At 54.0% G+C, this 13,843-nt stretch overlaps 1 protein-coding gene across 3 annotated transcripts; it reads right to left on the reverse strand.

Annotated features, from left to right (window-relative positions):
• Positions 1-252: 252 nt before the first annotated feature.
• ATXN2L (ataxin 2 like) lies at positions 253-10,419 on the reverse strand. Of its 3 annotated transcripts, none has more exons than XM_073648628.1 (23): positions 10,067-10,419; positions 7,651-7,684; positions 7,037-7,093; positions 6,772-6,843; positions 6,538-6,688; positions 6,201-6,322; positions 5,815-5,906; positions 5,539-5,739; positions 5,245-5,420; positions 5,016-5,117; positions 4,776-4,937; positions 3,677-3,763; positions 3,535-3,599; positions 3,116-3,375; positions 2,868-2,937; positions 2,559-2,705; positions 2,398-2,467; positions 2,117-2,292; positions 1,898-2,027; positions 1,703-1,815; positions 1,415-1,624; positions 1,141-1,336; positions 253-846 (listed from the first exon to the last, which is right to left on the reverse strand). In XM_073648628.1, exons 1-23 carry the CDS (start codon positions 10,222-10,224, stop codon positions 797-799), a joined length of 2,901 nt encoding a protein of 966 aa, XP_073504729.1. In that variant the 5' UTR covers positions 10,225-10,419; the 3' UTR covers positions 253-796. The 3 variants fall into 3 exon arrangements, with proteins under 3 accessions (XP_073504729.1, XP_073504728.1, XP_073504727.1); XM_073648627.1 differs by lacking the exon at positions 10,067-10,419 and adding an exon at positions 9,686-9,956; XM_073648626.1 differs by lacking the exon at positions 10,067-10,419 and adding an exon at positions 9,686-9,956 and having other exon boundaries at positions 2,398-2,488.
• Between the last annotated feature and the right edge of the window lie 3,424 nt (positions 10,420-13,843).

Raw genomic sequence — 13,843 nt, forward strand, 5'->3', positions numbered from 1 at the left:
AGCACAGACCCCACAGCACAGGACCAGGGGGGCACAGTAATGCCAGCACAGACCCCACAGGACCGGAGGGGGGACGTACAGTGATGCCAGCACAGACCCCCACAGCACAGGACCGGAGGGGGACGTACAGTGATGCCAGCACAGGACCGGAGGGGGACGTACAGTGATGCCAGCACGGGAGGAGTAGGGGGGCACAGTGACACCAGCTTCTCTCCACCACACACCTACTGGAATAATCCACCAGATCAAGAGTTTTAGTTTAAAAACTTTATTTTTGTGTTTTTTGTATTTTGTAGTTTTTTTGTCGGCTTTTTAATTTTTTTTTTTTTTTAAATATTTTATTCAATAAAAAGTAAAAGTAGTCCATCACTCCGTTCAAGTTAAGGGGGGAAACCGGGGGAGATGAAGGAGAAGGGTGGGAGATGAAAGTGGACCATCTCAAAACTGCCCGATTTTTATAGTTATAAATAAAAAATAAAATCTTGTGTCTTTTTTTACTTCCAGTCTCTATGGAGAGAGGGGCCGCGCCTCCCCCCTCCGCTGCATTAATAAACCAAAGAACTAAAACAAACATTCTCCGGGTGCCGATAAGGGGACAGACTGCCTCCAGCCGCACCGTCCACCTCTGGTGATCCCTCCAAGTGGCTGCAGTCGTCCACCCTATTGTCGCAGGACCTGGGTGCAGACCCCCGCAGGACCCTCAGATCCGTCACCTCAGGAGGTCTTCGTGCCGGGCCCCGGAGGCAGGACTGGCTATAGGGTTATGACTGGAGGTCGGAGTCACAGCTCAGGAAGATCAGTTACCGGGAGGATGAAATGGAAGCTGCTGGGACGGATGAGACTGAACTGGAACAAAAAAAAAAGTTTCACATCAATTACTAAAAGGTCAGTTTACAGCTCATCACCAGTGATTTTTTTTTTTTTTTTAAAAAGGGGTAAAAATAAGTGTATACAGCTTTTATGAAGACCTATGCGTTTCCATGGTAACAGACTACAAACTGTAGTCTGGTCCTGCAGTCGGCTCCATCCTGTGGGCCAACAAGGAGTGCTGGGATCTGACTACACGATGTCTGTTTGTAGTCTGTTACCATGGAGACACGAGATGCTGGGTGACGTCTTAGCTCTTCCCGCTTTACTCACCTTGGGGATGTGGTATATAGGTATATGGAGATTGGGTGGATACCCCGGTCTGTGAAACTGCAGCTTGTGGGGGGCCACCGTGTGTCTGTGAGGGATGCAGGAGCATGACGGGTGTAGGGTGGGGGGCACCGGGATGTGGTGGGTGAGGACCCCCGGGGTGGGGAGGTGCTCCGGTAACGCCAGTCTGTAAATGTGCCTGGGGACAGAAACAGATATTCGGAGGGCGAATCCAGTTTTAGAGAAGCCCTATAATTCGGCAGTATTCTTGCATTACCTGGGCGACATGAGACATGTTTGTGTAGCCGTGCTGCAGCTGCTGGTGGGCATGGATAGCATACACCGCCTGCTGGGGGTAGCTGTTCTGCGGGGACTGTGCGGTGGGTCCAGGAGTCAGGGAGGTTGGCGTTGCCGTCAGGGCCGCTGTGTGGTACAGATTCTGCTGGGGTTGAGCGCTGCCGAGGTGCGGAGGTTGGCCGGCCTGGTGCTGGAGAGAAGGAGACCAGGATCAGACACCAATAGCCATCTGATGGGCCGCGGAGAAAGGGGCCGCACCAATACTCACCTGCACGGGGCTGGGGTTGGCGTGCTGCGACTGCTGCGAGCTCTGGGTGGGGGTGCTGGCCGGCTGGGGGTGCAGCTGAGCCGCATGGTGCGAGTAGGACTGGTGCACAGTTGCTGGAATGACAAGAAGCAGCGTTTATTTAACAAAGTATCAGACCAGGAGCCGACCCCCAAAACTGCAGGTCCTTCCGCTCACCATATAGTGTCTGGGGGGTGGGCTGCTCGGTGGGTTGGTACTGCGGGTTGGAGGAAGAGACTAAGGCTTGTGGATGGTTTCCGGATGCGATCATGCGAGGATTACCCTGCAGCATCTGAGCAAACACAGGCTGGAAGAGGGGTGAAAAAAAAAAAAAAAGATTAGTGAAACATTGAGAAAGCAGCGTGAATGCATGGGCAGGACCTGCCGCCCCCTCACCTGTGAGGGGTAATGAGCCATGGGCTGCATCATGGTGGGCTGTCCAGGGAACTGCTGGGGGCTATAGGAGATGTAGGAAGGATAGGGCGTAGCAGCCATCAGGGGAGGCCCGGCCGCAGCCGCTGCCTGCATGATGGAGTTGGCAGAGTTCTGCTGGTCAGATCGCTGGGGAGGACCTGCGAGAGATAAAGGCAGAACGTCAGGATGAGAGGCGATGTGCGGAGGCCAGGCCACCACAGGTAACGTTACTGGGCCACCTCTGCCGTACCCTCGGCGCTTACCTTTTGCTCTGAATTTTCCCTGTTGGCCGGGCACAGAGTTAGACACCGGGTACGGATACATCTGAGGAGCCTGAAAAGACCGAAGAGATAACTAAACTCCCAAACCTGCAGATTAGTCCTGTGCTGACAGAGAGGGTTTAGTCATAGAGCAGGGGTCTCACCTGCACGGCCGGGCTCATGTGAAGTGGGGGGATGTAGGAGATGTATGGGCTGTAGACGCTGCTCTGGCCGGCCGTCAGCATCGGGATGGTGGTAGTGGAGGAATGGCTTCGGGGACTGGGCGATGTGGGTGTGCTAGTCGCTTTGTTCTGGAAAAAATACCGTACATGAGGAAGAGACTTAGAAGAAGTGTCATCAAGGATCAGGACTGAAAAGGTGCGGGGAGGGTGTAATAAGCTGCGGATCACTGGAGATCCCACACCAGACACTCAAATGGGGGTCCGCAGAGAGAGACTAAGAGCTGTACTCACCACTGCCAGGAGGGACTTTGTGGGATTAAACTCCTTAGCGTTGGGATTCAGAGTGGATTTTTTTACTTGGCTAACGAGAAAAAAAAGAAGAAAAAAAAGTTAAGACAAGAAACCTCTAGAATGCCAGTGACGTTTCTCAGTATGGCGACCGCCAAGTGTCACTTCTGGACGGCACAGGAACAACCTGCCTGCAGCTCGGCGGCGGCTCCTCGCCCCGCTGTCCCGGACCTTACCCCCAGTATACGTACTCGCACACCACTTGCTCCTCCTTCTCCTCAGCCTCCGCTTTGCCAGCAGAACTGGCCGCCTCTTCCTGGTGCTCATTACTCTCACACATACGCTGCTCCTCCTTGGTCTCTTCAACCGACTCTGGGATTTTCTGCCCCAGGTCACGGGATTCGGGGATCTCTGAGTGACCGGGATCCAGTGGGGCCATTTTGCTTTCTAGTTGTTCCCTTGGTCTCGAGAAGGAATCTATTGAGGTGTCTGGACATGGAGTCGCCTGGAGCTGAAGAAGAAAAAAAAAAGGAACATTATTCAGAGCATCGGCTTGGACAAGAAATAAGATGCAAATAGGAAGATGGCGACCATGTGAGGACCTCAGCACAGACCTGGACTGCCGTCTCAACTTCACATCTCACCTCCTGCCCATGCGGCATTAACTCACCCGAAATTCGGCTCCAAATTTGCGAAGTTCGTCCAGCTGGTTCCTCTTCTGCTCCGTCTGCAGCACTGCGAGGAGGAAGAGAGAGGAGTACAGAGTCTGCAGCGATGGAGGCCGGCCGGGCCCTATGCATGCGCACACACACCTTTACATGGCGGCTTGGCAATCTCACACGGGGAGCTCAGCTCCATTGTCCGGCTTGGCTCTTTCACGGGCGCTTGGGCATCTTTACCTACAGAAAAATAAATAAGTTAGACAGGAAGAAAGAGGACAGTGAAATTCTATCTTTAACACAGCGCTATGGCAAAAAAATAAAATTTGAAAAAAAAAAAAAAAGGATAGCCCCCTCCCCCGTGAGGTCCTGCACTTTTTTTGAAAAACTTTGAATCTTACAAAATAGATAAATTGATCAATGCCACTTAAGAATTGAGACAAAGGGGGCAAAGTGTGCAGCCCCGCACCATTCTCCTCCAAGACTGCGTCCTCAGTCAGCGGGGATTGTCGGAGGACAGCAATAATTGGCGCACTTGGACGTCCATCTGACGTGCCTGTGACCACCGTCCTGCAACCCCTACAAGCGCCAGTTGCGTCTCTACCACCTGTCAGTTTTTATACACTGCCTCCTGCGGTTTGCACTTGTACGTGGTCTTTAACCATGAAATGATTGTCACACACATTCCCCTGCCTTCTCTTTCCCTAAACAGCACCACTGCTGTATACAGGCTGTGTCGGGTACTGCATCGGGGCCGAATTACAATACCAGACATGGGTGCAAGTTTCTGGAAAGAAAAGGTCATCTCGTGCAATGAAATCACAGTAACAAGACTACATAGCGCTGAGAATCAGGGGTCCCTGCAAGGATTTATGGAAACTTGTATATTGCACCATGACCACATTTGCTCTCCATATGTTGCCCGGCAGCCGCGGGTCCGTATTCGGATAGCAGAAGAAAAACAATATTTCAGATTTTATTCACTTTATAATCTACATATAAAAACTGTGTGATACAGATCAAAACAGTGGCAAAGTGACACCCGGCACAGCAAAGGGTATAAAATACAGATATATACCATCTACACAGGTGTAAGTGTCACAGTGTCATCAGGTGCTTGATATAATCTATGTGCGATACATAGTCATGTAGGAAAACAAAAACCATGGAAGCCTCAGTTATTTTCTTCTCCAGCCCCACACACGTGGTCGAGGCGACCTCCCCGGCTCAGCGGCCGCCAATGTTTCCTCACCTTCCAAGCTGGGAGCCACGTTCTTCGGAGACGCAGGTTTGATGGAGATGCTGGTCTCAGCCGCAGGTCGGGGATCCGGGGTCGAAGACTGAGAAGAGGAATCCATGGAGCTCGCAGAGGAGGCGGATTTTGGAGACAGGGGGGTGTAGATTCGGGAGGAACCTGGAAAGGAAAAATGATTAGCAATCAGGAGTCATAAACCTGCAACAATATCAAACAGCTCATAAGCAAAACAAGAACCTGATGGGGAAGTAGAAACTTCTATAGGGCGGCTGGACGGAGAGGACATTGGCTTGGTGGATCGGATAGGACGCTGCGATTTGGGGGACATCCTTGAAGGCCCTATAAAAAGACAGACAATTCAGGAAACATCCTGCGTTTGCAGTAACCTGGTACTTCGGTTTTGTGGCTGCAGCCTGAGCCCATATGGGTTAGCCCTACACAACGGGGCACATGTGTCAGGTCTTACCGCCATTTATGCCCCGCTGCTCAGGGACGGGGCTGGAGCTGGTGTCAGGATAATGCTGAGGGGGCGCGCGGGACGTCATCCCCATCCCGGACCGGCCTCCTCTGGAGGAGTTTGTTCGGAGGGCTCCTCGTGATCCGTCTCGGACTCGCTGTGGTAGAGGATTGTACTTTCCATCCCTGAAGGAGGAAAAATAAAAAGCAAATAATGAATATAAAAGGAGATTGCAGCATTGACAAATGTTTAGATCACAGATGCCACCATCTTTGCCCCCATGCTGCAGACAATCGCACTGACCTGGAGCCGAGGCTGGGGCTGTCTCGGTCAGAGCTGGGCCTCTGCACTGAGCTGTGCTTCTCCTCCTCTGTCCGACATTCGTCGTTCTCTATGGCGATCCGCGCTCTGTACTGCGGACTGGACTCAATCTCCCGGGCCAGTAGGGTTGCCCGCGCCTCCCGCTGCCTGAACTCCTCAGAGTTGTCTTTTTCTAGAGGTACTCTGTAAGACGAGGACGGAGATAGTACGCAAGGGACGAGGGCGGCGGGAGTCACCTACACGAGGAGCACAACTCACGTGTATGAGGACAGACTGCTGTCATACGTGGTCTTCACCCCATGGATGTCCTCATTAATCTTGAACATCTCGTTGGCATCCCAGCCATTGGACTGCAAAAGGAGGAGAGAACAGTAATCACATTGGTGTATCTTACTCCTCTCCCCAAATACTGTGTTGCAGAGGACCCCGCCCCTTCAACTATACAATTCAGTCTTGAGTTTATTTTAAAAGGTCTAGGCGTTAGGAGAGAGGCCGCCTACTGAGCACCGCTCGCCAGCAGAGAGGATGCCGGCTGCCTACAGAGCACCTCTCTCTACTTGTCAGAGGACGTCTCTTTCCTTGATGTCTCGCTGAAGACCATCACTCCCCAGCAGTCAGTTTCTGATGACCATTAGGGTACTTACTATATCAGAGTCCAGGTCGTAGTCGTCGCTGTTCTCTCCTCCGTCCCAGCGCATCAGGACCTTGTCCTTGTGTTCCCCGTTCACCTTGGAGTTCATGGCGATGGCTGAATCCGTGAACTTATCTGCAAAGGACGGAAGGGTCACACCATTTCTGGAAAACTACTGACCGGAAGAGGACGCATCCGGGATTGCAACACGCTAAAGAGACAAAAGGAACGAAGCAGCAGCTCACAAACATCAATCGCAGATGTCTCCTGTCTACTGGGGAGCAAGCGCCCGTAATATAGCACCATTAGGCTCGGGTTAAGCGGCTCGTGTGTGAACAGGCGCCTTTTACCTTTCGTAGCGTAACTGAAATCCACATTGTGGAAGTGGACGAGCATCACGTCCGAGTGCTTGAAGATCATGGTATCCACGATCTCCTCACGCTTCGGCCCCAGCACCTGGTCGCTCGTCTTCTTGTGCACGGCGTCGATTGCCAGCTCAAACTGCGGGGGGAGAAGGTTCATGTAAATGGTGTGAACAAGAAGACTGCCATCAATACACAACCAGAATCACCAGCTCCTCTCACCTTAGAGCTCAAGGTCTTGAAGATGCCTTGGTACGTGGTCCCGTTCTTCACCTTCACATCACACGTCGAGCCCTGAAAAGAGAAAACGTATTTTATTATCTATATCTGCAGATTCAACGGCGGCGGCACCGCATTATACATAGACCAGGGTGCCTGAGAATAATGTACGGCTGAGGGGCATGAGCCCCTAGGACCTTGTGCCATCACTCGGTATTGCCATCCAGGCCGAATACAGTCACTTACCCCTCTGCCCCCCATTACTTACCACTACAGCAGTTAAAAAGTGCAGCATCCTGGAATTATTATAAATGCCTTCGAAGACCTGCGAAGAGAAAGAACGGAAACGCTGATCAGCCATAACCCGAGGACGGCACCACAGAAGCCTCGAGCACCAAGCACGGTATCTACACGAGCTGCACCTATATGTGGACATGTAGGTCATTGGAAGCGGAATAAAATGACACATTGATATCGGTGATGTTTTATTCCAGAGAAAGAATGATTCTTATATGTAAATCAGGTGGTAAGATCTATGGGCGGGCAATAGACCTTCGAGACTCCGCCTGCAGAGTTATTTACATATTAAGAAAATTGTGTATTTCTCTGGAATAAGACATCGGCTCACATATCAATGTGTCATTATATTCAGCTTCCTACGACCTGTGCGCTCATATAGACGGCTCAGGGGGGTTGTTGCTACTGACTGGTATCCTTTAACATCAGGTACATCTGCAGATTTGTCCCATTTAACCCAGCAGTAACCGCCCGGGATAGATACTCAGCATCTCCCAAAGGGAAAGAATGATCAGATCCCAGCAATCGTCCATTAGACATGGAAACCACGAGATAAGTATTTGAAATAACTACATTCTGACTTACCGGAGGCTGAAGACCCTTCACTATGCTCCGACCCCTGCAATGCAAAAATAGAGAGTCAACAGCAGCGCAATGTCCGGAGGAAGTCAGAGGAGGCGTCGAATAAAAACATTTTTTTGGAAGACCTCTGATGTATATTGTATTTATGTATAAGTAATGTATGTGTTTTCCCATATGTATACTGCTGTTTCATGGGCTTTATTTATGTTTCCCTATGGGTGCCATATATATCCACAATAGCAGATCTAGAAAGGTTTACCAGATCCTTACATATATGCATCATTGGTGGCGCATTGGTACGCGTGTGCTCCCTGGATTTACGCTTCCCTGACGCGGCTGGGCGCCTTCCTGCCCGCGCAGCGTCTGCTCGTTCCTGAGCGGCACCTGCCCTCCCGTGGGTTTGACTGCCGGGTGCGCAGCGTGTCTTACCAGGGGTGCATGTGCCGCAGACAGAAGCCATTAGCTAGCTCCCGGTCACGTGGTTCCCAATGTGACCGGTTGCTATGATACATAAAGGTCCTGGAAGGGCAATACTACCACTTCCCTTAAGAAAGCAGCGCACAGGCAATGCGAAACGCGTGTTGGGAAGAAGCTAAACCACCCTATCTACCGGTATAAGGGCTTGTGCGATATCACTACTTAAGGGTAAGCGGCTCTAGATGTTTAATGCATCATCTTATTATTATTAACAAAATTGTTGTTGGTGGCCCAACGATGCACTATAGCCTGGAAATCTACTCCACCCATCATCCACCGCACAACCACCCTCACCCCCGACCATTAGTGCACGTGAGATGATGAGACTATCACCTTCTCCTGACCTGCAGGGAATCACCACCACATAGTGACCCATAGTGGGCAGTGTGTGGTCTGATCACTACTGCGGTCCATGTACAGGTACACAGCCAGCGTCAGCAAGGCCGGGCGTGACCTTAGAACAGCAGAGTGTCCCACCGGACCCGGTGTCAACCCACCTAAGTGGACCTGTTCTCAGGATGCGGCCTGCAGTATAAAGAATGGAGGATCTCTGGTACGGCATCAGGTCCCCGTATTTATCTGTATAGATTTTTGGATTCTGCACCCTGGAAACAGTTCACTGTATAGTGTGTTATAGACCCCCGCACTGGTTCCTACGGCCCCTTCATCATATCTCCGTGCATAGATCTCTGCTTGCAGCTGAGGGATTGTATAAAACCCCTATAATGTCCGCCGGGCCTAGCACATAGCAGGGGGGGGGGGGGGGGGGTCCGCCGGGCCTAGCACATAGCAGGGGGGGGGGTCCGCTGGGCCTAGCGCATAGCAGGGGGGGGGGGGGGGGGGGTCCGCTGGGCCTAGCGCATAGCAGGGGGGGGGGGGGGGGTCCGCTGGGCCTAGCACATAGCAGGGGGGGGGGTTCCGCTGGGCCTAGCACATAGCAGGGGGGGGGGGTCCACTGGGCCTAGCACATAGCGGGGGGGGGGGGTCCACTGGGCCTAGCACATAGCAGGGGGGGGGGGGGTCCACTGGGCCTAGCACATAGCAGGGGGGGGGGGTCCACTGGGCCTAGCACATAGCAGGGGGGGGGGGTCCACTGGGCCTAGCACATAGCAGGGGGGGGGGGGTCCACTGGGCCTAGCACATAGCAGGGGGGGGGGGTCCACTGGGCCTAGCACATAGCAGGGGGGGGGGTCCACTGGGCCTAGCACATAGCAGGGGGGGGGGGTCCACTGGGCCTAGCACATAGCAGGGGGGGGGGGTCCACTGGGCCTAGCACATAGCAGGGGGGGGGGGTCCACTGGGCCTAGCACATAGCAGGGGGGGGGGGGTCCACTGGGCCTAGCACATAGCAGGGGGGGGGGGGTCCACTGGGCCTAACACCATGCAAACCTCCTGACAGAAGCGACTCCATTAACAGATCAAAATTCTAAGTAAAATATTTTTCTGCAATTCGATAAATTAAAAAATAGAGCTGAACGGCCGGGGTTTAAGAAAAAAAAAAAGTACACCCCCAGAGTATTTTTTTGCTCTATTATGTGGGACGGGGGTAAATCTAGTTTACCGGTAATCTGCTGCCGATCGGGCGGAGCGGACCCTCGACCCCTGCACAGAGCAGTCAGAGACCCCCGGGTGCACAGGTCGCGGGCACCGGCAGCCTGCACAGGTCACTGCCCCCTGCTGGGAGAAGCTGCATCCCCCTCCGCTGCTGGGCCGGGGCAGCGGTGATAGCAGGGCAGCACTGGCAGCGGTCGGGGCAGGGACCGGGATCCGTGCTGTAAAGGCCTGAGGATGTCGGAGCATGCGCACAGCCGGTAACGGGGAAGCAGTCAGCTCGCACCACGTGACGCCGGGACTCTCGGACACGCCCCCTCTCCCGCGCTATTGGCCGCCCCGCGCGTCAATCATCCGCAGTCTTTCCGTTACCGGCAATAGAGCCTCTTACCTGCCCGCTCCCGGCCTCTCCTGGATCCGGCTCCCGGCCGGGGGGAGGCTGCCGTTGGGGCTCCCGGGAGGGCCGCCTCCTGGCGTGGACACAGCCATGGCCGCTGCTGTGGTGGCAGGTTTGCGGGTGGCCTGAGAAGACTGCGGCTGCTTCAGCATAGTAGTAAGAAAGTAATAACGAGCTCCGTCACTGGCGGGAGAACGCGTAACCGAGCGGAAGGAGGAGGAGGGCCTGCCGGGAGAACGGAGGCTTGCCTCACACTCGCTCCAACCGCTACCCGCCGCCGTCTGTGCGTGGACTCCCGGTGACGAATAGCAACAGCCCGACTAGGGGGGAGGCGGAGTTACAAATCAACCAATCAGCTCGGCGGCAGCTGACTCGTTCTGGCCAATGGAATAGAGCGCCTTCCTCAGCGCGCGGCAAGAAGAGGAAGGGCGGGGCTTCCACTGAGGAGGCGACCAATAGGACGACGGGAAACTGGGAGCCGATGGCCAATAGCAATCGTCGTCTGTGGCTGAGGGCGGGATCACGGCTGCCTACCTGGCGGCTGCTTCTCCAGAAAGAGAGGAAAGGGGCGGGGCTACAAAATGGCGGCAGCCTGCGCTAGGAGTGACGTCACGAAACCAAATCTTCAGGTGGTGCTGGGACTCGGAAGTGTCCTCAGATCTGTGGGACGTGACCAAGGGCAGGTCACGGCCCCTCCCACCTCCTAGAGAGAGGCAGTGGGGGTGGTCCTGATTACTACCATATCCTGAGTGGTGACATCACTGGCGTCTTTCATGTGATGTCACGATCCGTCGGCGATAAATAATCGCTACGTTATTGATCAGACTCGATCGTTTGGCCAAATATCATAACACCCGCTCAGATGCGTGGGAACGGCGATAATGAAGCAAAGACAATCCTTTAATCCGGCGTAAGTGCTGGATTATCAAATGTCCGACGTGAACATGAGTCACCGTCACATGTCCGTATGGTACGGGTTTACTACACGGGGGTCTCGCAGTGACCGGACGTGCCGCGCCGTGGTCTCGTGGTGACCGGACGTGCAGCGTGGGGGTCTCGGGGTGACTGGACGTGCAGCGCGGGGGTCTCGGGGTGACCGGACGTGCAGCGCGGGGGTCTCGTGGTGACCAGACGTGCAGCGCGGGGGTCTCGTGGTGACCCGACCGGTCTCGTGGTGACCAGACGTGCAGCGCGGGGGTCTCGTGGTGACCCGACCGGTCTCGTGACCGGACGTGCAGCGCGGGGGTCTCGTGGTGACTGGACGTGCAACGCGGGGGTCTCGGGGTGACTGGACGTGCAGCGCGGGGGTCTCGGGGTGACCGGACGTGCAGCGCGGGGGTCTCGTGGTGACCAGACGTGCAGCGCGGGGGTCTCGTGGTGACCGGACCGGTCTCGTGGTGACCGGACGTGCAGCGCGGGGGTCTCGCGGTGACTGGACGTGCAACGCGGGGGTCTCGGGGTGACTGGACGTGCAGCGCGGGGGTCTCGGGGTGACCGGACGTGCAGCGCGGGGGTCTCGTGGTGACCAGACGTGCAGCGCGGGGGTCTCGTGGTGACCGGACCGGTCTCGTGGTGACCGGACGTGCAGCGCGGGGGTCTCGCGGTGACTGGACGTGCAACGCGGGGGTCTCGGGGTGACTGGACGTGCAGCGCGGGGGTCTCGTGGTGACCAGACGTGCAGCGCGGGGGTCTCGTGGTGACCGGACCGATCTCGCGGTGACCGGACGTGCAGCGCGGGAGTCTCGCGGTGACCGGACGTGCAGCGCGGGGGTCTCAGGGTGACCGGACGTGCAGCGCGCGGGTCTCGTGGTGACCGGACGTGCAGCGCGGGGGTCTCGTGGTGACCGGACGGGTCTCGCGGTGACCGGACGTGCAGCGCGGGGGTCTCGGGGTGACTGAACGGGCAGCGCGGGGGTCTCAGGGTGACCGGACGTGCAGCGCGCGGGTCTCGTGGTGACCGGACGTGCAGCGCGGGGGTCTCGTGGTGACCGGACGGGTCTCGCGGTGACCGGACGTGCCGCTTCGGGGTCTCGTGGTGACCAGACGTGCAGCGCGGGGGTCTCGTGGTGACCGGACGTGCAGCGCGGGGGTCTCGTGGTGACCGGACGTTCAGCGCGGGGGTCTCGTGGTGACCGGACGTGCAGCGCGGGGGTCTCGTGGTGACCGGACGTTCAGCGCGGGGGTCTCGTGGTGACGGGACGTGCAGCTGTTGGGTCTCGCGGTGACCGGACGTGCAGCGCGGGGGTCTCATTGTGACCGGCGAGATATCGTGACCAGCGCACATCAGGTTTTGGGGCTTTAGGTGCCTTACATATCGCGGCCGCGTCCACATGCTGGTGACTACACTACAGTGACCATATGGTTCAGGCCTGAGGGATAGAAATGTCGCTGAGATAATCCACAGGTCGGCTCGCAGCGCTTTTTGTTTTTGCCTTTATATAAAAAAAATACTTTACAAAAATCAGAAAAACACTGAGGAAACGACTGGAAAAAAAACCCAGCAAAAAGACACTTCTGAAAAAAAAAAAAAAACACCAGAGTTTCCTGAAGTGTCTTTTTCTTGAAAAGCTTGTCAGGTCGCCTGAGTATAAACGACGTCGCCATTAGGCTTCGTACACATGGAGTCTTTTTGCTGAGTTTTCTGAGCGAAATTCTCCAAAACTCCTGAAAAACTTGGGAGTTTGTGCTCCAAAAACACCACAAAAAGTCTCTGGGCGCAACTGTTTTTTTTGAGGAGGATTTGGAGCCTGGAAGCCACATGAAAAAGTGCTGCAAAACTACCACAGAAATAAACATAGTGGCCATGATTGTAAAAACAACATTTGTGCCCATGTTCAGTCTTTTCTTGCTCTTCAGTGTTCGGAAAGAGAAAAGACGCCAGCGGAATTAGCCGCTCCGATGAGTGATGGAAAAAACTGCTAGTGAAGCCTCCGTAGGAAAAAAACGCTGGCGGTTTCCTGAAGTGGTTTTACCTTGAAAAACCTCAGAGAGTTTCATGTGCATGCGCTCAAGAAGGATTTTGGAGAGGATCTGCCTAAAAAAATACTTTTAAAAATGCCTGGAAAACCTTTCTATTTTAACTTGGAAGGTTTTTTTCTACGTGAAGAGGTTTTCAAAAACGCCTGGTGGTAAAAAAAAAATGAAAGTTCATATCACTTCTTTAAAGCAGATCCTAATGGGATCCTCTCCAGACAAGGCACCATCCAATCAAAAGGCTGCAAAAAACGTTTCAGAGGAAAGAAAACTCTTCAAAAACTGCTTCGGGGAAGTAAAAACTCCATACGGCTTCTTGGTCCGGTCACTTCTAAGCGATTGCCGTTTTTAGAAACCTGAAGTGGTTAAAAGACATTGATATGTCTGAACATATGGACAACGAGGCGTTTTTACTTAGAAATACACACGTTCATTCTTTTCTGCATTTTCTCATAGGTTTTTCATGCAATTTCCACTGCAGAATCCACCTGAAAAAGACGTGTGCAGAACATACCCCCAAGGAAGGAGCGTTTCCTGAAGAGGTTTCCACTTGGAAAATTCTGCTTTTAAATGCCTTAAATACCTTGGTGTGCACAGAGCCTAAGGCCGGCTCCACAGGGGACATAGAGGCTGCGGATCTCACCTGCGTATTCCTGCAGGAAGATGCTTAAGAATCAACCACATTTCATCATTTTGTGGAAACATTAATTTTTCATTCTGTGGAATGTTCGACGCAATATAGGATTTATTATGGGTTTTTCCCATTGACTTTAATGGGATAATACAAATCTGCGATCA

This window comes from Phyllobates terribilis, unplaced genomic scaffold (genome assembly GCF_046119375.1).
Source record: "Phyllobates terribilis strain yellow unplaced genomic scaffold, ASM4611937v1 Scaffold_9__5_contigs__length_417890890, whole genome shotgun sequence".
Lineage (NCBI taxonomy): Eukaryota > Metazoa > Chordata > Amphibia > Anura > Dendrobatidae > Phyllobates > Phyllobates terribilis.

What these genes read in the sequence shown, in the direction of transcription:
- ATXN2L (XM_073648626.1), bottom strand. Translation starts at nt 9,924, where the DNA reads ATGCTCCGACATCCTCAGGCCTTTACAGCACGGATCCCGGTCCCTGCC. An exon ending in TCAAGACCTTGAGCTCTAAG is followed by an intron (nt 6,689 to 6,771) that starts GTGAGAGGAGCT and finishes CTCCCCCCGCAG; the next exon opens with TTTGAGCTGGCAATCGACGC. An exon ending in CAAAGTCCCTCCTGGCAGTG is followed by an intron (nt 2,706 to 2,867) that starts GTGAGTACAGCT and finishes TATTTTTTCCAG; the next exon opens with AACAAAGCGACTAGCACACC.